Source organism: Pelmatolapia mariae, linkage group LG13 (assembly GCF_036321145.2).
Source record: "Pelmatolapia mariae isolate MD_Pm_ZW linkage group LG13, Pm_UMD_F_2, whole genome shotgun sequence".
NCBI lineage: Eukaryota > Metazoa > Chordata > Actinopteri > Cichliformes > Cichlidae > Pelmatolapia > Pelmatolapia mariae.
The window spans coordinates 18,671,984-18,695,883 of record NC_086238.1 but is presented as its reverse complement, the minus strand read 5'-3'; the positions used below and the strand labels follow the sequence as shown (position 1 = coordinate 18,695,883).

Below are 23,900 nucleotides of genomic sequence, written 5' to 3'. Positions count from 1 at the left end.
ATTAAAATAGTTTCTTAGACTAAGACTTTCCGCACTGATTCTGGGCTTTCAGATAACATCTGTCTTCTTCTCTCATAAATAAGAAAATGAAAATATAACGACTATAAACAGAATCCCACGAGAACATTTCCTGGCTGATTTTGTGCACCACATTGAGATCATATCACTTGTTTTCGAACACTAAACAAATTATGTTTCAGTGCTAATTCAATCCAGAGCTGTCAGCTAGTTCATCACCTGAGATAAGAGGTTTGCTTTCTCGGTCTGAACAGTGAAACGGGAAGAAAAGACAATAATCTCTTAGAGGGAAGGTTAAATATAGCTTTTTTAAAACAACAGATTAACGTTGTTACGTTATTGGAAGACCCGGTAGTGTGTATGAGAGTAAGAAAAATCACCGATGTGTTCTAATAATAACAATAATGCGTTTAGAGCTACAATATAATAATAACGTCGTTATTTTAATAAAAAATAAACAATATTATGAACCTGGAGGGTCGGCGTGCTTGATGACGACACTCGTTAGACACGCTCCGATTGGTTAGTTTTTAACCGGAAGTAGGTTACAACCCACTCTTTTCTCTTTGCTCCGTGGCATTTTGTAACACAACCTACCTACTGCTGCTAGTTTAACACAAAATGCGACAGCTGTAATGAGGGGCAGGAATGGACAAAGCCGGGATTAGGTGAGTGAACGTTTGGGGAGTACTATGAGTAAAAGAGAGGCTTTCTAACGGGTAAGAATAAAAACCCGAAAGCGAAGTGAAGCGCGGAACATCGCTAAGCTAGCAGCAGAACTGTAGCCATGTCCGGTTTGAATTTTTTCGAAATAAGGGGATGTGCTGCCTGTAATGTCGCAAATTTCAAAAGAATTGAAGGTGCTGAAATTTGCAAATATGCCTCAAGGGAAAAAATCCAATTATCAAAGGTTTTGGGCCAAGAGTTTTTTTTCTGGGAATATAGCCAACTTTTCTCTGTCGCCATACCAGAGATAGAGTTTGAAAGTCTCCCATCATTAGCATGACTTGGTTCTGTTGTTTTTCAGGCAGTCTTGTGTTACTTTGTCCTTGACTTAAACTATGTTAAAAGGCAGTTTCATGTCGACGGATGGTACTAAAGATATTTGTATGTGAGGAAAAACAAAAAGACACATGTTACCCCCCATACACACAAACACACACACACACACACACCCCAAACTGTTGAACAAGCACTCTTTAAAATCAGTTCCTCATTTTTGTGACACTTCACCAGCAGAACAGTTTTGCGTTAGACATTCTTTGTGTGAGTAGTTACAATCTGAAAAACTCATCTTAGTTGCATTTTGCCTTTTAGAATGTTAATAAGAATCATTAATATTTTATATTTCTGTGTTTGGTGTTAAACATTCAAGATCTCATTTTAGAAGAAAGCATTAAGGTTAAAAAAATAAATGTACAAAGAAGTATTTTGACAGCTACGGCTTTTAAAACATCACCACAAGCTCAGTTCCAGTTCTGGCTGGATTCAGAGCCCTGCTGATTTCATTATAGCTGTCTAGAGACTGATTTATATCTGGGTTGAGAGCCTGAAAACATGGTTACTTTGTAAGTGTAAGCTTGGAGCTGTGTGACCTTCAAGAACCTGCTGCACATGGTATCTGGTTGATACGATATTAGGCGTGGAAACTCCTGAAGGCTGCCTTTTTACCAGGGATTCTTGACTGGTGAGCCTTGTATGACTTATCACTTGTATCACTTGTTTTGTCCACTTTCATTCCAAGAAGGTACCTCTCAGAATCTGGAGTGTTTGGTCTTGCCGCCTTGCACAAAGGCTGTGCATTTATTTTGAAGAGAAAGAGCTACACCGGAAGTCAGTCTGTAGCTAGCTTGCTGTGAAGCTCGCCCACCAGTTTCCTTGTGTGCTGTTGTTTGGCTGAGAGCTAGCTGGCGTGTGTTAGCTGTCCAGGTGTAGCTAATCCCTGCTGTCCCTCCTTCCTCAGGTTTAAACGGAATCTTTGAAGTGAAGAAGTCGGATAAATGTTCAACAGAAACTTACTGACTGAAGGAAACTGTAGATAGCAGGTTGGTTTATTTAAAAGGTTGCTTAAAGGTAACACATTAAATGTCATTGTATGATTATCTGCTGTTTTATCATCAGTGCTTTTATCTAAAAGTCCCCGTATTGGGATCCTGGATTGTGGCTTTTTTTCTGATTGTGGATTTGTGTTTTTAACAGCTGATCATTTTGTGGATTTACACAGGACCTATGTGTGGAAATACTGATGCATTGGAGCCAAAGAACAAGATCTCTTTATTCCAAAATGACCTACACACCCATGTCTCTAAGATGATGTACAGAAACCTGTTTTAAGTAATGTGAGCAGTCCAGGGCGAAGGGAATGCAGGCTTGTCAGCTATAGCTTTTATGAGAACGTGATGCCCAGGCGGGGGTTGCCACTCCAGGGTCGGGTCCGCTGGCTCTTCCTGGGTCTTTTTCTGCTGCTGGTGTTGCTGCTGTTTGCATACCTGCTGGAGTGCACTCCACCAGCAGACGTCAGCCTGATCTTACCAGGCCCTGTAGGGGAGACCTATGGAAAAGAATACTACCAGGCCCTGCTCCAGGAACAGGAGGAGCGCCACCTGAACCGTGCTGCCAGTCTGAAGCGGCAAATTGCCCAGCTTAAGCAGGAATTACAGGAAATGAGCGAGAAGTTGAAAGTTCTCCAAGAGAAAAAAGAACTTCCAGGAGTTCCGGGTCTGGCCGATAAAGACCAAGAGCCTGGAGATTTGCTGGAGTACTTGCATTCTCAGATCGACAAGGCTGAGGTCAACACTGGAGCTCGACTTCCAAGCGAGTATGCCTTGGTGCCGTTTGAGAGCTTTACTTCTTCCAAGGTGTACCAGCTGGAAATGGGGCTGACGCGGCACCCAGAGGAGAAACCAGTCCGCAAGGACCGCAGGGATGAGCTGGTGGAGGTCATTGAGGCCGCACTAGACATCATCAACAACCCTGACGAGGAGGATGGTGTGGAGGATGATGTGCCGATGCAGAGGCAAACCTACACAGATGGTCACTTTACTGAAGGTGAGACTCTCATTTCAATTACAGACTAAGAGGTAATGGCTGTAACCAGTGTTTAAAATGAACCTTTTATTAACAGTTTCCACTCAGTGAAGAGACTCGTTGAAAGAAAATTCACCAGGAAAATCTATTTTTAACGATCCAGAATAATAAACTGAGCCTCTGGTTAGTACATTTTATTAAGACAAAGGAGCACTGGGCTGCACTGATATACACTATCTGACGAACACTGGCCAATATTGCCTATTGATTGATGTTGGCATATGACAGTTATCAGATTTAGTGAACAGTCTGTATTTAGTAATATAAATGTTGCACTGGTTAAATGTTCAAATTGTGTGAGCTGCAAGACTTTAACTCTTTACCCTCTGAAAGCCTTTGAAGCTCTTTTCTTGATGCTTTCTGTCATATTTCAGGCCCGCTTATAGAACAAAGTGACTGGGTGTGTATCAGAAGTTAGTGAGGATGGTCCCTGCCCTTGCAGCTACCTTTGGAAAAAACGAGTCAAAATTAAAGCACATCTTTTATTTTCTTTTAGAATATTTCTTTATTTTCCCCTTATTCCAGGAAAACAATAAACAACAAAACAAAATCAGCCAAATTGTTACTTTAAACATTGATATTGGGCCAAAATGTCACAATCGGCAAAGGTCCAATTCAAGTTCAGACAGAAAAAACTTGACCTGAAAAGTGATGCGTCAAACGTAAAATACATTTGAAAGTTCATAAGCTGCACTCTCAGCTGCAGTGACCCTCCATGACTCCTGCTCCTTGGCTAGTGTATATTGCTTGGTCAGCGTTGTGGTTAGGAGATTACATGAGATAGTTAAGGTTTGACAAAACTGCAGGGGTCAGAGCCAGTCAGATTAAGATTGTGGTGTGCCTTTGCATAGCAAGGATGGGGACAAAAGTTTATGCTACGTGTCTGTGTTTGCGCGTTAGTCATGCACAGCAGTAGTGCCAAACAGAAATTCTCCTTGAATTTGGCATTTAGTGCCACTTAGTGGATAACTGGTATGTTTTCTCAGCCCGTCTCAGTGTTTTTCAGATTGTCTTCTTTTGGCAGGGCTGTACCGGACAGAGCGAGACAAAGGGACACTTTACGAGCTCTTCTTTGCCAAAGAGGATTCCAGCAGTTTTCGCCACGTCACACTCTTCAGGCCTTTTGGCCCCTTAATGAAAGTCAGGAGCACATCTGTGGAAACATCAGGAATGATTATAAACATCATTGTGCCACTAGCGGGCAGAGTAGAAACTTTCTCACAGTTCTTGCAAAACTTCAGGTGAGAATGAATCTTAAATCCATCCCTCTGCACTAAACATGAGCCAGCACCCTTGGCCTTCATTAGACGTGTTGGCTTTTGTTTCCACCATTGTTGTGGAAAACACTGCAGCCTTGTGTGTCCTTGTAATCCATTTGAAAAATGCATGTGTTTTTAGGGAGGTGTGCATACAGCATGACAGAAGGGTACATCTCACGGTGGTTTATTTTGGGCAGGAAGGTCTACAGGAGGTGACGTCATCTCTGGAAAAAATGTCGAGGTGAGTCTATTGAACAGAAAGACCTTTTAATAGGCTTGTTAATATGTCGTATGAGGCATTTGTTAAAAATCAGCCGTTTTGTTTTACAGGGAGGAGAGCTTCTCCAACTACACTCTCATCCCTGTTGACGAGGAGTTTTCCCGGGGTCGAGGTTTGGATATCGGAGCTCACGCATGGAAGAAAGGCGACGTCTTAATGTTTTTTTGTGATGTGGACATCCATTTTACACTCGAGTTCCTTAACACCTGTCGTCTCCACGCTGCTCCAAGTAGGTTTAATTGGCTCACATTCATTATAGTCTTTCAGTGCTCTTGCTGTCAGCCAAAGGTTAATTTGCTTGTTCTGTTTTACAGACAAGAAAGTCTTCTATCCTGTCGTGTTTAGTTTGTACAATCCTGCCATTGTCTACGGAAATTTGGAGCTGGCTCCACCTGTTGAACTCCAGCTGGTAAGAAGTGTAAAGGTTCCCATTCTGACCAACGTGTTAGAAAGCTGGTTTGGTGGTGACCTGTGTGTCAGAGATGACTATCTGTTTTCAAATAGATTCATAAAAAGGATGCTGGATTCTGGAGAGACTTTGGATTTGGAATGACATGCCAGTATCGCTCCGACTTTCTAAATATCGGTAAGCACTGATCATTTGTTTTATTAGACGTGACAGTTGTGCGTAACATGTTTTAAATGGGTCGTATTCCCGCAGGTGGTTTTGATCTTGAAGTCAAAGGTTGGGGGGTGGAAGACGTCCACTTGTACAGGAAGTATCTGCGGAGTGACATGATAGTGATCCGCACGCCGGTGTCGGGTCTGTTCCACCTGTGGCACGAGAAGCAGTGCGCGGACGAGCTGACGCCGGAGCAGTACCGCATGTGCATCCAGTCCAAAGCGATGAACGAGGCCTCCCACTCTCACCTGGGGATGCTGGTTTTCCGCGAGGAGATCGAGGCTCACCTACGCAAGCAGGCCTTCAAGACACAGAGCAAAACAGAGGACTGAGCGAGCCTCTCCGTACCCAGCATCATTTCTACATTAAGACTGCATGGTGCTGATATCATTAAGGCACTACAGCGAAGACATGTTTACACGGATCCTTCTGCATTTCACCGCACAGCTGTAGACAAATGAATGTACAAAAATGAACGTTAGTCAATGTGAAAGTTCACAACGTGGCATGAGTCTTACTGAAGAGCTGACGCATAATTAGCAATACTTAACTTGCTGAGGGAAGAACGACAGGTACGTATCTCGTGGATTTAGGTTGACAATATGTTACATGAAATCAAATCAATAGGCATGCGCTTTCTAACTTTAAACTCGACAACTTCTCATTAAGCCATCCTGCCTGCTTCAAACACAGCACCTGACCTGCAGCAAGCCTCTTTAGCACCTTTTACAGCCAAATATGACTTCAGAAAGATTTCAGCTCATTCAGATGATTTCTGGCAGCTGTTGCGTGTTTGGACAGGCTTTTTAAATCAAACTAAAGACACATTAAAGGATAACAAGTTGTATAATTTATTGACAACTGTAAAGACGTTGCACTTTCTCATAGTGAACAAAAGAAGCCAAAAGTTTCAGCTGATCCTCAAACACTTTATAATCTTTCACTCAGTATTTTGGCAGTAGTATATGGAGCCATAATATTCTGTTACTATTAGAAGTTCTGTGAGAGGGGCAGTATGATTTTTATTTTTAAAAAAGGGAACTTGTGTTTTGTGACAGTCAGTCGCTGTTATCATTCGTTTATTGCTGATTGTTTCCAAGTAAAGAGTTCACCTGAAAAGCATGTTGATCAAATGGTTCAAGGACTTGGAGCAAAGATCTGCTTACTGCATGCAACGCTACAATATCAGGTGTATGTGGACCAGTATTATTGTATAGATAACAACGAGCGTCGTTCCCAGCACTACGATTCCCACTTCTTGACTGGGATTGAATGTTACAGTCATGCTTGTAAATATTTTTCTAATATTCCATTGTTTCATACATGTGAGTTAAATATGTGCCTACATGCAGACAGTACTATGATCCGTTTCTTCTGAACTTGTTTGGAGCCGTATTCACAGCTGCTGGTTTTTATTCCACATAATGTTACAGCTGAACAGTTCACATAGGTTAGAGGGGTAATTTTAATGAGGACAGCTGTCTAAAGATTACATAGTGCAGGCAAGAAGTGCTTTTTCTCCCTCACAGAGGAAGCAGGTCTCATCTGGTACTGTAATTATTTTATTATTAATGTTTTTGCAAATATTCCAGCTTTCTGTAGATAGTCTTCGAGTCTCTCCTTACCCTGCAGGAGAAAACATCAGCAGTACACAATTCAAACGAAACACTTGAGCAAGGTGATGATTTATTTTGAGTCTTGCCATGAAATAAAACTTACAGAAGGCTGCATTCGCTTCTGCTCCTTCCTTTCTGCTGTTAGTATTCGATCTGCTGATACATGTTCTTGGGAAACTTGACCCCTCCCCCCATTTCTATAATTTATACTATAAAAATGTAATATCAAACTTGTCAAGTTTCTTTGAATCAACAAGCTCATTTGTATGTTTCTTAATTTAAGACAAATGGCGTAATACAATTGTATTATTCATCTGTATATAATAAACTACATCAATAAAAAAAAAAAAGGAAAAATAATCAAAATCCCAGTGAAGAAGTAATACGTGAAACTAAATGGGACCAAAGCAGACGGGTGTACTCTGTGTATTAATGTGCCATCTGTTCTGGATGGATCCCCATGGTCTTGTAGATCTCTTTGAGAATGAGCAGAGCTGTGTCTTCAGATTGCCTACAAAACAACACAAGTGTTAATACACAGGTTTCAGACAGTCACTGAAGGACTTCAGACGTCACTCACCATCATTTAAATGTGCAGTTTTTAAACTGTGACTTTTCAGATGCCTCTTTGCCACTAGTACCTACTCGACTCAACTCGATTCTGTTGCGGTCGTTTTCCATTACAATTGAGTACCACCTCCACGTGGGTCATTAAAGCTTTTTGTCAGACTCTGGGACCACAGTGTTGTTTTTTCTGCGGCCATTTTTCTCGTTGCCAGGTTTCAAAATGGTGGTTTGGATTTTTGTGAAGGAGTCACTCTCTTGACTCATCGAGTGACACCATCGTCTGGCCTATTGGTGGCATGCAGTCTGATTCCACATTTTCGGATTAACTGTGATCAGTTGGAACCCCGGCCGAACACGTACTAAAGAAGGTAGCACCCAGTACCAGCTACTACCACCTAATGAAAAACTACCAAAACTAAGTTGAATCAAGTCGAGCTAAAAAAGTACTGATGGAAACGAGGTAAGAATGTACTGTGAGGAAAGGGCCTAAAAATCAGCAGTGAATAAAAAAAATCTATACTGGAGAAGAGTAAGTCTTTTTTTGTTTTTCATGAAACCAAAATAATATGAGGACTTTGTAAATTATTAAGGATCACATATTTGAGAGGCTGAAACCACCAAACCTGTTATTTTCGCACATGGTAAATATTTAAATTATTAATTGATACCAAAAAACACGGACTTAGTTTTCAGTCTGTGTCATTCGGCTGCTTAATACTCAAGTTTCCATTCAAATCGCAACTACAAATAGGTCTTTAATATGAGATTGCTTGTACCAGTAGCAGAGGTGACTCTGGAGGGCAAACAAATACTCGTTGAAACTCTCGATGGGCTTCTCCTGCAGGACGTAGTCGATGCGATTCCCTCCGTTTAACATCCCGATCTTCACCTGAGACTCGTCGTCTTCTTTTTGAAGCTCAGGGTTGTCTGGAATCTTATGCTCTGTGACAAACCAGATCAAAACGGTTGATCTAACACAGTACAGAAAATAGTCAAACGAAGACTCACAAGTGAGCCGCACTCACCCTCGTGCACTTGTTGCTTCTCCTCCTCTTCGATCTGATTGGCCACGATGGCCAGCTGGGCCTGAAGTTGGGCATTCGAGGTGTGAGCACGAGCAAAGTCGTTGAGGGTCTGCCAGGCAGTCCTCAGGGAGCTGATGAAACCCTGCTTCAGGTCAGAGCCCATCCTGGAGAGAGACTCCTTTAGCTCTGAAACACACAGAATCACACCTAAGCCCATTTCCACACAACCAATGAAACCTACATACATTAAAAAAAAAAAAAAAAAAAAAAAAACAACCACCACGAGAAACTTTATTTTGCTGTCACCTTAATGTTTTTCTGCACAGCCAAGGAAAAAACGAATCAGTTTTATTTGCCACTACGTTGCTTCATAGCAATTGAAGTGCAAGAATAGAGTCTTTGTGCTGTGTAACCGCAGATATTGGGGCACTCCACCCTTAAGCGGCAGAGAGGCCAAAAATACTGAACAGTTTAGTTTAGGCTCAGTAACTAACTCTGTATCTGTAACGGTCAGCATTCACAGTTAAAACCTGATTATTATTTTTTGTTCCTTTTGCTTGAAACTTAATCTCATATGTGACTACAACAATGACAGCTCTGCTCTGAGTGTTTGGGTCCATACCAAGATGAAGCCTCTTCCGTCCTTTGTGATGTGGGATCAAAACAGGCTTCAAGTCCTGGTCTGGCATTATCATGGGCTCAATCCTGTAAGCCACTGGGTCCAGCTGAAAGACATTATTAAAATTAGAGTCTGAACCACTAGTCTAGTGAATGAAATGCCCGTGCACACCAGAATAACGTACAAATCTGACCCAGAAATAATAAAACATGTTACAAATAGCTATAAATACACAAACACATACTGGATGATAAATATTGAAGAATCCCTTGCATGTGGGCAGCTGGTACGTCTCTTCGATCTTCTCAAGTCCTCGTACAGTCAGGAACATGCCGATTGGAGAACCCAAGGCAAAGAAATTCACAGGCTCAAAGTCCAGAGTGTGGTAGATGACAGACACCTGCAAAAAGTTGATTAAATGTCAGCTCTGCTTCAGAATAGCAGCTCATTGTTGCTGAAAGACAGATGTGTTTACCTGCCCCGTTCCAACTTCAAAGTAATTGTAGTCCACATGGACAGAGGAGACGGTGCTGCCCACTGGAAGCTTCTTCACAGTCGGATCAGAGGGAACTGCAGCTGCTGATGTTGCAGCTGCTGGTGGAGGTGCTGCAGTCTGAGTGACCTCTTTGACCTCTTTTTTGTTCTCCTGAGCTGCCTGGCGTGCGGCCTGTGAACATGAAACCATGAGGGGCGCGGCGGGGTCATAATCACAATTTTTGCAAGCCTCGCAGATACTCAGCAGACAAACTTACCTGCTTATTCACTCTTTCTTTGACAAATTTGGCAATTTTTTTTCTGGGACCAAGTGGGATGCCCATCTCCTTCAGGTCCTCAATTGTGCACATAAGCTAAGAGAATATAAAAGGGTCAGTCATGTTCTCAAATGACCTTATACAGTTTACATTTATAACTAGATTTCTTATACTTTTAAAACATATCTCGACTCCTAGCAGTCTGTAAAATAAAAGGTGGACTGTGTTCTTACAAAAGATTCAATGTCAATCTTCTCCTCATCAAAGGTACTCTTGTATTCAGACAGGCCCAGATGTTCCAGCATAGCAGCAAGATCCTCAAACTCCTCCCCGTCTTCTTTGGGTTGCTCCTCCACAGCTGGAGGCGTGACGGCACTATTTTCCTGTGCAACGGGGGCCGTCACCTGATATGAGGATAAAAAATTTACAACTACATACTGAACTTTTATTCTGAAAATATTCATCTCATTTACAAATAAACGGAAAAGAGCACAGTGTTTGTTTTATTTTTACAGTATATTGTAATTTATTTAAATTAGTCAGGGCGTGACCTGTTTGACTTCTCCGTTAGCAGTGGGCATGGTTGGCATGGCCCCTCCAGGTGAGGCATTCTTCTGATTTGAAAGCAGGTCAAAGAGAATCAAAGAGCCTGCAAGGAGAAACATGCAGAAAAATTAAGTGATGGTGGAAAAAAAAGAAAGGTTAGAAGCTGATTAAACATGTTTATTACCTAAGCTGTGTCCTGCCACGGACACTGCTCCTCTGAAGTCCGGGTTCCTCTCCATGAACAGGGCATAGAGTCGGTTAATCTCCTGAGCAACAGTGTCCATGATGGTCTGGCAGTAAGTGGGACTGTTGTAGAAAAGCACATCTAACAAGGTCTCGTTGGTAAAGTGACGTAAACGCCCGGTGCTGGGCAAAGTGATCTTCTTTATCCTCCTGCAAAGATGAACAAGAAATAAGTCTGTTAAGGTCCTGCAAGGATGTCTGGTGAACTGAGCCACCAATTGTCTCCGGCATATAATGACAGTGTCCAATAAATGTTCTGTTTACCCATCTCTGAGTAATGATGAAGGACTTACAGGTGACAAACAATGTCAATTTAAAATAAGAGAGGAAGTCCAGTGTTTCCATCCAGTCAGGAGCTATTTATAATATCACCACATCTGTGTCAGGCCTCTTTGGTGTTAAACCTTTGTCCCCCTCACCTGTCCACCCCTGTGGCATCTCCATGTAGAGCCGTGTGCCACTGCACAGGCAGAAACTCCACTCTGCTGATAGCGTGCTCATCCAGCGATTTCTTAAAATGGCTCTGCAGCAGCTTCAGCGACACATTACGGAAGTCGTCCACTGAAAGCGCGACAAAACAGCATTTTTAACGTTTCCTTCGTACACATTGTTACACGACTGCAGTGTGACTGCTCATTACTTCATTACTCACCACACTCAATCATGCTCCGAAATCTCAAGTCACACACGGGGCCAATTCCATGAACCATGAACACAAGATGATCCACCGTTGAGAGCTCACCTGGAAAGAGATGTCTCTAATCTTAAATATGTGCATAAAATGTGAACTGCAGTCAGAATGAAGCTGCATTATACTTCACCTAGCACCTAACCAGCTATCAAAAAGTCCTAAAAAACTGATTATGATCCTTCTAATGCCTCTGGAATACCTTATCATACTTTCCATTTCCTAAAATTACACTTAGCGGATGATACAAACTGTGTTTACACTTAGAGCAAATTATTTTGAGCACAGCGGAACTTGTCTACCATCAGGCACTTCATCGTGGTCATCATCGATCCCTCTCTTCACCACTCTGGGTCTGGTCTGCCCGTCCTGAGTTGTGCCCCACTCATCTGGTACGCAGGAGGGCTGAAATTGCACTATGACCTACAAAGGCAAACAGATCAATGCTCGTGAACTATAAAGCTAATTACAACATCAGACCGCTACAGCACATTAATCAAACAGGGGTTTACCTTCGGATTGTGCATCACAATAGTTTCCCCTGATGGGAACTCCAGCCTGCGGTGCCACTGGTTGGTAGACACAGCTTTCTTATATTCAGCCTAGAGATGATGCAATAATACAATATTATATTTTCCTTTTACAACAGTGCTGATCCAATAACAGCCTAAACTAAATCAATAAAGAACAATGCAGAGGGTGTAAAAAACAGTATTTTTGAGACAAACCTCGAGCTTATCGCTGAACTCCTCAGAGTAAGGAATAAAGCGACTATCTGTATCTCCTTTGTAGAACCAGGTGCAGCGTCGGACCTCTGTAGGCTCCTCCTCCCAGTACACTGCAGTCCGCATGCGGTCATAAAGCTGCACATCATACCTCCCTCCGTCTGTGCGTACGATCACACTTTCTGGATCTGGTTGAACTGAAAGAATGAAGAAAAAAAAAAACTTCACTGTGCAGTTCAGGTCAAGATGAGATTCTGAGGACTCCAAAGACAAATTTGCACGTGTCTTGTCGTACCAGAGTTGTACGTCTCCTCAAGCTGAAGGGAGTCAAAGATACTGAAAGGAAGCCAGACGCTTTTTGACTCCACCTGCTTGCAGTAGAACCAGTGAGGCTGAACTGGCTCATAGACGTTGTAGTTGTACGGCATCATGGGAACAGCAGGAACGACGGCTCCAGCTGTGGTGGCTGGAAGTGGAGGTGGAGGGCCCTGAATCTGTGTGGGAGGAGGCTGAAGAGAGAAAGATGTGATTTAACTTCCCAAATAAGTTAATAAACCCTTTGATCAACAACACCGGTGTGACACTCACCTTTGTATACATGGGTCCTGATGGGGGGAATGTTTGCGGTGGCGAGCTGACCAAGTAGGGATTCTGCTGTGGCATGTGTGTTGGCGGCAGGATTTCCGGAGCTGGAATATAAGGACTAGCTCTGCTGCTGGTGGGGGTGTGTCTGTACGGGTTGTGGCTCTGCGGCTGCATCTGGGGAGGCGGTGGGGTCATTGTGGTAGGGGGAGGAGTGTGATGCCCCATGGGGCTCTGGTAAACTGCACTACCAAACATCGGAGGAGAAGGGTTCATTTGTGAGCTGGCAGGTGGGGGTTGTGGTGGAACCATGCTGACACTGCTGGGAATAGAAACGTGTCCCGTTGTGGTCGGGGCTGCAGACAGCACTGGCGGGGGGCATGGAGACTGGCCTATGGATGCAAATGGGTCAGTACTGGTTACGGGACTGGAGAAGTAGCTGAATGTAGACGGGGCATGTCCATTCCCAGATGTCTGACCTACAAAGCTGTCTTCTTCTCCAACATCAGTGGAGTCATCTACTGCACACCGACATGGAGAATAAAAGTGTAACACATGTTTTAGTATCTATGCAAAAACATCTGACACACATTAAATCACAGAGATAGAGAATATATGCTCAGAGCTGTAGCTTTCTACTGTTTAGTCCTTAAATTTAAAAAGAGGAAACATGTTTATCAGGCACTTGGTCAGCAGAATGTCGCATCATTAAATTCCTGTAACAGGACGTTATCTTGCCATTTAACTCAGAACACTGTTTTGGCTGTGACCCTGAAACATACGTGCAAAATAAAACATCACACAGCTGCCAGTCTGACCACAACACATCGCTGTCAGTTAGGCTAACCTTACGCCTGATAACCGCTTCGCTACTCGGACAAGGTTTCTTTCTCTTTCTGTTACTTTTACACTCAGTAAGCGATACAGGAACCCAATTTGCTAACTAGCTTAGCTTGCTAACGAACCCGCAAATGTTTGGACATTTCCTCAGTCGGCATCTCGTCTCACCTCCTGACAGCACCGCCGGACCAGTGGCCTGACTCACTGGCATGAAAGGCAAATTGAAGTTAAACTCCGGAGCGGCGCTGAATAGTAAATTTGCACTGGTGTTTGGAGCATTATTATTTTTTCTATCTGCCATTTTCCCCGAGAATTACACGTAGCCACTACCGGAGCAGGCAGACAGGACACGCTCAGTTCTCCAATGAGCGTTTTTATTTTTTTCACTGCGCTCGCAGATTTTTCTGATCTATAAAGCATCAACCGGAGATTGCACGACTACAAGCAGCCTAGCACATATTATTCAGATCTACTAAAATCACGCAGACAATTTCGCCACAGTTCTTTTGTTGAAGCTACAACAAACACTCTCGCTCACTACTGCCACCTATAGACCAGGATGATTACTTACACTGTAATATTTAATCTTTTAAATTAAAAAAACAACAACAAACGGTATCTTAAAAAATAGAAGTAGCTCTATATTAAAGACTATTTTTTTTACTTTTCTTCACTAGAGCAGGAATTTAAAGTCAAACGAAAAACACCCAGCCTATCCTGAAGAAGAGTTATTACAAGTAACACCTCCGTGCTCCGGTTGGTCCCCGTACCCAAAACAAACCCACTACGCTCTGCGTCTGGTGACGCAAATTTCCCGCCCTTCACTTCAGCGATCCAGTGTATGGGGAAAGTCAACAAACTGGTGTTTTCACTGTGATTTTACTTTGATAAATTTTCTAATCTCCGGACCTTTATCACCACCTAAGCCATGCCTTCCACACATGACTGGATTAACGACCCCCTTGGTGTTGTTGAGGGGATGTTTGGTAAGACACCGGAACTTCACTCTGTAGGGCTAACGCGTGAACCTAGCTAGTTAGCTCTCTGACTACGTACCATGCCAACTTTGCACATTGCAGTTGGCTGTGTGTGGGTTCTTTTTCTTTTTTCTTTCTCTTCGAAAAAGCAAATGACGTCTTACACTTTTTCGTGTAGTAACTGTACACACGCCAGTGCCGCACATCAAGACGGAGACGGATTTTAAAGAATAAGCGGAAAAATCCACATATTCCTTAAAATCTTAAAGGACTGACATTTACGTGTCACTGGTGGGGCGGTTATATTTAAGATTAATAAAAGTTGCTTATATCTTTTAGAAATGTTACATCATGTATTTCTAGTAACTCTTTTATCTATTTTTTTCCTTCCACACCCCCACATTATAACAGGTTTTCTCTTTACCCTGTCTCACTTCTTTGCTCTTCATTACATTTATACACTTACTAGTCACTTCATTGGGTACATCTGTTGAACTCTTCAGTAAGACATATATCTAATCTCTCTAATATATGCAGTTCCATGGCAACAACTCAGTGCATTTAACCACGCAGACATGGGCAAGACGACCTAGTATGAGAATTGGATGAAATGTGTTTTTAATTGACTTTGAATGTGGTATAGTTGTTGGTGCCAGACAAGTTGCTTTGAGTATTTCAAAAACTGCTGATATACTGGGATTTTCCCACATAACCATCTCTAGGGCTTACAGAAAATTGGTCAGAAGAAGAGAAAATATCCAGTGAGGACCAGTTGTCTGGTGGAAATGCCTTGATGATGTTAGAGATCAGAGGAGAATGGTTTGTCTGCTTTGAGCTGATAGGAACGCAACAAAGTAACTCGAATGACTACTTGATACAATCAGGATATGCAGAAGAGCATCTGTAAATGTACAACATGTCAAAACGTGAGGCAGATGTGCTACAGCAGCAGAACACTTGATTTCTGCTGCAGAATTTGGATGGTAGGATCAACATTTGGCATAAACAACATGAAATCATGGCTGCGTTCTGCCTTGTATCGCCAATTCAGGTTGTTGGTGGTGTAATGATGTGTGAGGGATATCTTATTGTCACACTTTAGGCCCCTTAGTACCAGCTGAGCATCATTTAAAAACCACAGCCAAACTGAGGGTTGTTTCTGACCATGTCTATTCCCTTTATGACCACAGTGTGGGGGTGACCGTGGCTCAAGAGTTGGCAGTTTGTCTTGTAATCGGAAGGTTGCCGGTTCGAGCCCCGGCTTGGACAGTCTTGGTCGTTGTGTCCTTGGGCAAGACACTTCACCCGTTGCCTACTGGTGGTGGTCAGAGGTGGCGCCAGTGTCTGGTAGCCTCGCCTCTGTCAGTGTGCCCCAGGGCACCTGTGGCTACAATGTAGCTTGCCATCACCAGTGTGTGAATGGGTGGATGACTGAATGTAGTGTAAAGCGCTTTGGGACTAAGTAAAGCGCTATACAAATTTACAGGCCATTTACAGTGTACATCAGCCTGTGGTGGAACGGGAGATTTACATCATGGCTGACAAGTCTGCAGCACGTCAATATTGACAAAGATCTCCAAGGAATCTTTCCAGGACTTTGAATCAGTGCCATAAAAAATTAAGACAGTTTTGAACGCAAAAGGTTAAACAAGTGGGAGGAGCACCTTTGATCTTTGCGAGGATGTACTTTGAAAATGCCTGGTGTGGGGACAGGGGCATTTATAAGGGGTTGGGGGATTGGTCTGTGGTGGTAGTGGAGCTCCCATGATTGCTCACACCAGAGGGTGCTTTCCATAGTGAGACACTGAGTGAGTCTTGAAAGGGAACGTTTTTATCTAATGCAGCCCAGCTAAGCTAATTTTGCTCTACAACAACCATTTATCCAACTTTGAGTTTTGATTTGCCAATAAAATTATGCCTTCTTGATATTTCAGCTGCTTCCCAGAGTAATCCAAACTCTGGCTGGGAGGCGAGAGCCGTGGAGTTCTTCAAAGATCGACTGAAAGAGAAGGACGCTCACACCTTGGTAATACAAATTACACTTTAAACAAAAACATGTGCACGAATGTCAGGCTCCTAATCTGTTTCTGCACACTTTGATGCAGGTCCCATCTCTCAACGACATCCCCATGCATTACCTGAAGCCCAACAGCCTCGTGAAATTTCGCTGTTTCATCCAAGACATGTTTGATCCAGAGTTCTACATGGGAGTCTATGAGACTGTCGATCCAGCCACACAGGCTAAAGTACGCACTTCTTTATCCTCTCGCTTGCTGTTATTGGTATGAGTGCAGCCCTTTGATAATCTCTTAGCTGTTTTCATCTTTCATCCTCTTTTTTCTGTCTATTCTTTCACAGACGTTGCGATGTGGGAAGTATAAAGACGTGACAGAATGCGGGGTGAGTCTCTTCAAAGACTCATTCGCTATAGATGGCTCATTTTAGCTCCAACTTGTTTGTTAACGAGTGTTTTATCTGCAGGTGGATTTTAACTCTAAAAACACAGTAACTGCAGAGCGACAGACTTTCTACTGTGTGCCAATCCCCGGAGAAAACCCCTGGGTCAAAGAGATATCCTCAGCTTGTCAAAGACCACACAGAATCGCTCTTTAGGCAGCTGGCATTTGTGAAATGTGCATTTTTATCTTGTGATCTGCTGCTCCGAGTTGTCCTTAACTCTGTTGCACAGGTATGCCAACAGCAGCCAAGCAAGAGTGGTGCCTTCCACCTCGTACGTGCCAAGCAGACAGAAACGAAGCTACGAGGAAGACGACGACATGGACACGCAGCCACAGAAGCAGAGGGAAGCGCACGCTGGTACGAGTGTTCATAGTCGGCATTTGTTCGATAAAGTCCAATTTACTGTTGGTCAGAATAAGAGTGTTAGCATGAGGTCCAACTTATAGCTGCTCTTGATCAGTTACATTATATCATTTTATTGTGTCATTACTGTCATAGTAAATCCAAACACAAGCAGCATCTCTGTGGCCAAAGAGCTCTAGTTTCTTCTCATTTGACTAAAAGACGCAGTTTGAATACTCTTTCTCCAGGTTGTTCTTAACATACTTCAGTCTTGCATGAAGGTGTCTCTTCAGCAGAAGTTGAGCTTTTCTTGATTTGCAACCTCACAGTTCATTCCTGTGCAGGGTCCTAGCGACTGTCTTCTTTGAAACTACAGCCCTGACTGGGCTAAGATGTTTATGAGTGTCTTGCGTCCTGTACTATGTGGACACAGTAAAGGACGCTTTGATAACTTTGTGGATCCGTCCTTGCCTCGTGAGCATCGTCTAAACTCATTTCTTTTGTTTTTGGCCTAATTTTTTCCTTGCATTATTGTGTAAATAGAAATAACTTGTGCTTTATAAAGGAAAATGGCATGCTTAGAAATGCTATGTTGAAAATCCTTTGCTCTGTTTAAAAAGCACTTGGGGAAAATTTTGACAAGAGCTTAAATTTCCTAGGGGGTAATAAATTTGTCCTCATCTGTAGATCTCGTAGTCAAGGACGAACTTTATCAGCATGGCTTTATTTTTCCTCGCTGCAGGTCCTCAGAGTCCCACAGAACATCACGGCAACGGCGACTGTAAGCGGCAGGAGACAGAAGCTCCCTCCAGCCAGACGACATCTGCCTCCCACCTCGACCTCAACTTCCCCCTGCCGGGAGAGAAAGGGCCTTCCTGCCTAGTCAAGGTGTGCTGTGTCAGTTTATTCCTCTTCCAGTACTGAACCGTTTTGAACAAAGAGGTGATTTTAGAGACTATACAGCTATCATGAGAAGAGTTTTACAACACATGCTATAATGTGCGTATCATTGGCAGGTCTATGAGGACTGGGACAGCTTCAAACTGAACGACATGCTTGAGGTCTATGGGATCCTCTCCGTCAGTCCCGCTCTCAGCGCCTTAGCCGACGAGAAGTAAGACACGTACTTTGATTTTCCTCTCTGCCCTGATCTGCTCGGTTTGTTTCTCATTGTTGACGTTTCCGTACAGAGACGCCTCTTCAAGCCTGCTGGATCCGACGGAGTGCATGGAGACGGCGGAGGAGCAGAGGGTGCACTGCCCGCCAGCCTCGCTCGTTCCACGCCTCCACATGCTCTACGCCAAGCAGCTGCAGCACAACAACCCCCTGCTGCCCTCTGCCGCCACCTCGGAGGACAACAGTGCTTGTAAGGACAAACAGTAGAGTAGTAGGCCTCCAAGTTTCTTCATTCTTTTTCCTCGTGTATGTTACATGCCAATCATAAGCCAGTAAGCATCCAGGGAAATATTTCATAATCCTGCTACAAAAATAAGTATCACAGCAGGGTTTTTTTTTCTTTTTTCACAGATGTAAATGAGATAGCTGAATGTAATCTCATTTACATAGCATTCTGCTAAATAAGCCTGAGCACTGGGGTTGTCTAGATTTCACTTGACAGCTTGAAGAAGAGACACTTTTGGCAAGTTTGACTTCATTCCCCTGGAGAGATGAATTCAAACTGTATGAAAAAAACATTAATTAAATAACCCGATGCTTCAGACACATCAGTTATTAATGATGAATCAATGTGGGCGACACATTTAAACTGCTTTGACTACATAAATATTATTTGCGGTGACTGTGCAATACCTTAGTGATACAGAGCCTCCTTCAGCCGTCCTCTGTGCTGGAGGAAGCATGAGAATCCTTAATTTCTGTGCACTTTTAGCACTGTTGCCGCACAGCAAAAAGGGCCTGGGGTCAAATCTAACACTCAGGATATTCTCCGTGTAGCTCGGTGGGTTCTTTCTGGTACTCCTGCTTTCTCCCGCAGTCCAAAGACGGGCTCCTTAGGTTAACTGGTGATTCTAAATTGGTGTGAGGAGTGGATGTAAGAGTGAAAGGGGGTCTCTGTGTATCTGTGTGTTAGCCCTAAAACAGTGACCCCTGTCTTCCTCGGTGACTGCTGGGACAACCTCTAGCCCCATCTGAATTGGATAAGCATAACGCGATAACATGGTCTGTGTTTTTTTTTTGCTTTGCTCAGAGATTCTTTTGGCTAAAACGAACTCACTCTCTATCAGAATGATTACGGGTAGTCTGGAAATCGTGTTTTTAAATAAAGAGGTTAAAAATTAACTTATAAGCTCCTTTCAGATATGCAATCCTCTCTGATCCTCGTGTTCTCCATAACATCTGTAATCTAAAAATCTGAACCTGATGTGCAGCTCCTTAGAAGTGAAATTGCACTTGAATAACAATCATCACCTCAGTATAAGACAAAATAATCCTAGTATTATGATGACTTACAAATGTCAGCAAACTCCTGGAGGGTGTTTGCTGAAAGTACTGGAATGGACGTAAGGCAGTTGTGTAGGTTTTGTCGCTCTGCAAAGATTCTTGCAGAAGGCCTCACTAGGTTAGACGTGAGCCCAACAGGCTGATATTATTGGCTGATATTAATATTGACATCAATAACGACTGACAGTAGAAAAAGTAAAGAAGAGATGGGTGAAACACCCTTCAATTGTGGTGTATTATTGTTGTGTAAATTGTCCACCAGAGGGCACTCTGCAACTAATTTGGCAATAGATGTTTTGAATGCAAACACAATGACCAGCTGAAAGGTGCAGTCGGGCAGAGTGTAAATGAGTAAATAAATAAATACACATAACAAGCAAAGGTCAGGGAAATCTGTCATGCTTCATGTGGTTTGAAGAAAAAACATCTAATCAAATGTAATTTTTAAAAATTTTAAATCGCCAAATATCAGTATAGGTATCTGTCTTTAAAGTCTTAGATCAGATGGGCTCTAGGCTGGAACTAGTGGGGGGAAAGCAATACACTTACATGTCTGTAAATATGTGGACGTTTTGTTTTGTAGTTGTTTTCCATATTGGTTAAAGTTTAGCGCTAGCCCATTAAAAGTCACAGAGAGCTGAAAACACACCGCTCCTTTGACTCTAGTTGTCAAAGCCTGAAACAGACCTCAACAGATTCACAGAGTCTTTCTCATTTCTGCTCAGTTTTCCTCCTCTTAGTTTTCTCTACAGTTTTTATGTCCATGAACACAGTCCAGGTCAGGTTAGCAAGATTCAAAAGTAATGATTCCATTAGGTTTTAGTAAAACATTAACAAGAGCTGAAGTTTAGTTTCTGTAGCATCAGACATTTCCCCACAAGTGTTCCCAAGTGAGAGATTTCTGCACATTTAAGCATGTGATGCACAGCAGTAACTCATTCATTTGGTTGCTTATGATAAATGGACATTTCTGACAGGATTACTGTGTACTTTACTTCCGACAGCTGAGTTTTCACACAGCTTAATTTATAACACACCATTTAAAAACAGTCTGAGGTGTTTACTAAAGTGTGCATGGATATCAAGGAAGTCGCTTCAGTAATTATCAAAGAAGATAACAGGACAGATGTACTGTCAGATCTCATGCATAGTAAATAATATCGCTTAAGCAGGGCGACTTGTTCCATCAGTGTTGTAGGAATGTTTAATGAAGTGTGAGAAGTATTAAAATAAAGCAGGAAAACAATCCCATTAAACTGAAGTTCATTTGCCTTGAAAAGCTTTCTAATAAGAGGAACAATGCAGCGATTGGTTCAGACTGGAGCTGAGTTGATTCTTTGTCCTTTCTTCCTCAGTTTTAGCTTCGACCCTGAGCGAGATGCCCTCTGTCAGAGAAGAGCTTCTCGCATACTTGACTCATGTCCTCCTGGGTGATGCTCTTGCAGCCGAGTACCTCATTCTGCATCTCATTTCTAACGTGTACGTAAAGTTCAGTATGTGAGCTTCCTGATTATTATTTTTTTGGTTATTTTTTATTTGATGGTTTCAAACTAACGCCAGCACACTTTTATTTTTCTTGTAGGTACGTGAGACGGGACGTCCTCCCGCTGGGCAAGTTTACCTTGAACATGAGTGGCTGTCCTACTGTTGCCTCATACACTGAGCGCCTTTATCAGATCATCCAGCAGCTTGTGCCTTCTGTGAGTTATCAGCGCAATCGGTCGCAGGTACTGCTTGGTTTATATCTGGATGAACTGAGACACACTCAACATTGTTTCCCCTGCAGTCACACTACCTGGGCATGAGCCTCCAGAACATGAACCAGATGCGGTTGGTGCCTAAGAAGGACTATGTGGCAAACCGGCTGGTGAGCGGCGCCCTGCAGCTGGCCAAAAACACTTCCCTCTACCTAGATGAAACGCAGCTGGAGCAGGGACAGCTGGACACAACAGGTGGGTCTTCTAGAAAACCACAAGAGGTCGACAGCGAGGACTCAAACGCCGCCATTTTTCCTGTCCTTGTGACTGAACTGGGTTGGATCTGTTACTCTGTTGTGTTTGTTGCTGCAGGTGTGCGTAACGTCACGGCCTTGGGGAACCTAATCTCGTGGCAGAAGGTTGATTATGACTTTAACTACCATCAGATGGAATTCCCCTGCAATATTAACGTGCTCATCGCGTCAGAGGGCCGCTCGCTGCTGCCGGTAAGAACGCAGTGAAAGCTCACTCCCACCCATCGCGGATCCCTCCCAGCACCCTCGCCTCGCTCCCCACCCCCGGCTACGGCTAGGGGAGGGGTTCGGTTTCCTCCGGTGTCTCACGAGGCAGAGCCGTGTCAGACGCTGGTGGTTGTTTCCAGCCGGCGTCACGCTGTCGTCTCAGCTGACATCGGTCGGCCGCAGCCAGCCCTTCAAGCCGGCGGCTTTAACCAGAGTCTCGCTGTGTTGCGAACAGCCTGAGGAATGTGCTGTGTGCTATTCCTGTGTGCTGGTCTAATGGGTTGCCATGGTGGCAGCTGCGTGCCACGGGAACAATCCCGGGAGAGGCGTCAGGCTCGGCCTGCTATTAGGCGAGCAGTGAAGGGCAGCATGCTGTAAACAACTCCCACGGTTCATTAGAAGTCACAATGGTTACATGGTTGTGTTTACTGTTTACATCGAGCAGCTATTGGCTGATTAGAAGCTGGAGGCTCGGCTCGATCAGATGCTTAACCGTCACCAAGGCTTTGATCCTGTCTGCCGTGCTCTGAAGTTTTGATAATATGCCAAAGTAGGCGGGCATGCAGCACACAGGGGAAACTTTTGCATAGCAACACCTAGTAAAAAAGACATCCTTTCTGGATATGGACTTCCTCTATGGCACACAATCAATATTATTCTTTATCTCCACAGTCTGACTGTCAGATACACCTGCAGACTCAGGTCACTCCATCCCACCTGGAGGAGTATCTCAGCACCATGCACATGCTTTCTCAGGCCTCATCACAGCTCAACAAGTTCAGAATCTACCTGACTGTGGCTCGGCTGCTCGACTACAGCATCTCAGATGAAGTGACAAAGGTGAGACAAGCTCTTATACTTACAGTGAGTTGAGTTTCAGCTAGTATGGTAGCTATTTCTTCATGTACCCAGTCTGTTTGAGCAGCCCTTTTTATAAGTTTGCATACAAGAATTAAGTGTCTCCTTTTCCTCCTGCACTCAGTCAGTTGAAGATGACTTTGTAGACATGAGGAAGGATGACCCCCAGAGTATATCTGCCGAGGACCTGCACAGGATGCTCGTTGTGGCGAGGTGGGTTGTGATTCAGTTGTGATTTATATAACTGCCTTTATGTAGCATTTAATTAATTTTCATTCATGAGAATAATAACAGCCCCTAAGGCGCTTTTTAGTGTTAAGCAATAAGCTATAATCAAAACTGAAAGCACCATAAACAGGCTGATGATAGCTTCATGCCTCAGCGCAGCCAATTTTTATTTTTTTTAACTCGCTCGTACATCTCATAGATCGTCTCAGACTGGCAGCTTATTAAAACTGAGATGTGGCTCTCTGCAAATCTGTCCGTAGGTTGTTGTCTCTGAGCCAGGGTCAGACCTCGCTGTCCAGAGACAGCTGGCTCAGAGCCAAACACATCGAGGCGCTGCGGAGGAGCCGGATGGAGCAGCACAAGTGTGTCAACGGCAACGAGCCATGATCAGAGGCAAATGACATGACTTTTGTTTGCTTCCCCCCCCCCCCTCCTCCTATTTGATATCTAAACAGTTTGTAATAAAGATGTTTTCATTTGCCATATAGTTCAGGTATTCACTTTTTTTTTTTTTTTTTTTTTTTAACTGTGCTGAGCTACATATAAGATTTAGATACTGTTGTATGTACACTAACATCGCAGTTTATCATCACACTGAAGTTCTGCCTTAAATTCAAAGTCTCTTGTGGGGTTCACACCAGAGGTTAAGCTCTACTAGACAGAAAGGTCTGTTTACAGAAAAAAACAACAATTTTCTATCTTCAAAAAAAAAAAAAGTAAATAAAGGAACAAGATCTGGATCACTGTTTCTCCTGGTGCATTTTTCTTCCTCAGTTAGTATCGACTGTGCTGTGCTGTTAATACATTTGACAGTAAACATGCAGCAATCTTTTAGTCACTTTTTATTCCAATGAAATATCTGCCTAAACAAAAAGAGGTGTACAGTGG

At 43.3% G+C, this 23,900-nt stretch overlaps 3 protein-coding genes across 7 annotated transcripts; 2 read left to right on the top strand and 1 right to left on the bottom strand.

The window, feature by feature from the left end:
- Positions 1–568: 568 nt before the first annotated feature.
- Positions 569–6,189, top strand: csgalnact2 (chondroitin sulfate N-acetylgalactosaminyltransferase 2). Of its 4 annotated transcripts, none has more exons than XM_063491213.1 (9): positions 569–686; positions 1,982–2,063; positions 2,243–3,066; positions 4,130–4,346; positions 4,504–4,605; positions 4,695–4,873; positions 4,959–5,053; positions 5,149–5,230; positions 5,306–6,189. In XM_063491213.1, exons 3-9 carry the CDS (start codon positions 2,418–2,420, stop codon positions 5,596–5,598), a joined length of 1,617 nt encoding a protein of 538 aa, XP_063347283.1. In that variant the 5' UTR covers positions 569–686; positions 1,982–2,063; positions 2,243–2,417; the 3' UTR covers positions 5,599–6,189. The 4 variants fall into 4 exon arrangements, with proteins under 4 accessions (XP_063347283.1, XP_063347282.1, XP_063347285.1 ...); XM_063491212.1 differs by having other exon boundaries at positions 2,218–3,066; XM_063491215.1 differs by lacking the exon at positions 1,982–2,063.
- Positions 6,190–6,311: 122 nt separating this feature from the next.
- Positions 6,312–13,852, bottom strand: sec23ip (SEC23 interacting protein). 2 transcript variants are annotated; one of them, XM_063491210.1, is made up of 18 exons: positions 13,638–13,852; positions 12,636–13,150; positions 12,343–12,556; positions 12,051–12,244; positions 11,835–11,924; positions 11,625–11,745; positions 11,287–11,376; positions 11,054–11,195; positions 10,576–10,784; positions 10,397–10,494; positions 10,079–10,249; positions 9,846–9,941; positions 9,569–9,760; positions 9,338–9,493; positions 9,097–9,199; positions 8,475–8,660; positions 8,226–8,391; positions 6,312–7,393 (listed from the first exon to the last, which is right to left on the bottom strand). In XM_063491210.1, exons 1-18 carry the CDS (start codon positions 13,768–13,770, stop codon positions 7,312–7,314), a joined length of 2,958 nt encoding a protein of 985 aa, XP_063347280.1. In that variant the 5' UTR covers positions 13,771–13,852; the 3' UTR covers positions 6,312–7,311. The 2 variants fall into 2 exon arrangements, with proteins under 2 accessions (XP_063347280.1, XP_063347281.1); XM_063491211.1 differs by having other exon boundaries at positions 12,636–13,147.
- A 435-nt stretch (positions 13,853–14,287) lies between these two features.
- Positions 14,288–23,735, top strand: mcmbp (minichromosome maintenance complex binding protein). The gene is made up of 16 exons (XM_063491534.1): positions 14,288–14,455; positions 16,381–16,472; positions 16,552–16,692; positions 16,805–16,846; positions 16,928–17,018; positions 17,135–17,263; positions 17,991–18,136; positions 18,265–18,362; positions 18,439–18,614; positions 21,064–21,187; positions 21,291–21,408; positions 21,495–21,660; positions 21,778–21,911; positions 22,599–22,766; positions 22,909–22,997; positions 23,273–23,735. The coding sequence occupies exons 1-16, from the start codon at positions 14,398–14,400 to the stop codon at positions 23,397–23,399; spliced, it is 1,899 nt and encodes a 632-aa protein (XP_063347604.1). The 5' UTR covers positions 14,288–14,397; the 3' UTR covers positions 23,400–23,735.
- The last annotated feature ends 165 nt before the right edge of the window (positions 23,736–23,900 follow it).

Excerpts from the sequence above, each read along its gene's own strand:
- csgalnact2 (XM_063491215.1), top strand. The coding sequence starts at position 2,418 with ATGCCCAGGCGGGGGTTGCCACTCCAGGGTCGGGTCCGCTGGCTCTTC. Across the intron at positions 3,067-4,129 it reads AGATGGTCACTTTACTGAAG|GGCTGTACCGGACAGAGCGA; the intron begins GTGAGACTCTCA and ends TTCTTTTGGCAG. Across the intron at positions 4,606-4,694 it reads TCTCTGGAAAAAATGTCGAG|GGAGGAGAGCTTCTCCAACT; the intron begins GTGAGTCTATTG and ends TTTGTTTTACAG.
- sec23ip (XM_063491210.1), bottom strand. The coding sequence starts at position 13,770 with ATGGCAGATAGAAAAAATAATAATGCTCCAAACACCAGTGCAAATTTA. Across the intron at positions 9,761-9,845 it reads AAGAAAGAGTGAATAAGCAG|GCCGCACGCCAGGCAGCTCA; the intron begins GTAAGTTTGTCT and ends TCATGTTCACAG. Across the intron at positions 8,661-9,096 it reads ACGGAAGAGGCTTCATCTTG|AGCTAAAGGAGTCTCTCTCC; the intron begins GTATGGACCCAA and ends TGTGTGTTTCAG.
- mcmbp (XM_063491534.1), top strand. The coding sequence starts at position 14,398 with ATGCCTTCCACACATGACTGGATTAACGACCCCCTTGGTGTTGTTGAG. Across the intron at positions 21,188-21,290 it reads CTGCATCTCATTTCTAACGT|GTACGTGAGACGGGACGTCC; the intron begins GTACGTAAAGTT and ends TTTTTCTTGTAG. Across the intron at positions 22,767-22,908 it reads TCTCAGATGAAGTGACAAAG|TCAGTTGAAGATGACTTTGT; the intron begins GTGAGACAAGCT and ends TCCTGCACTCAG.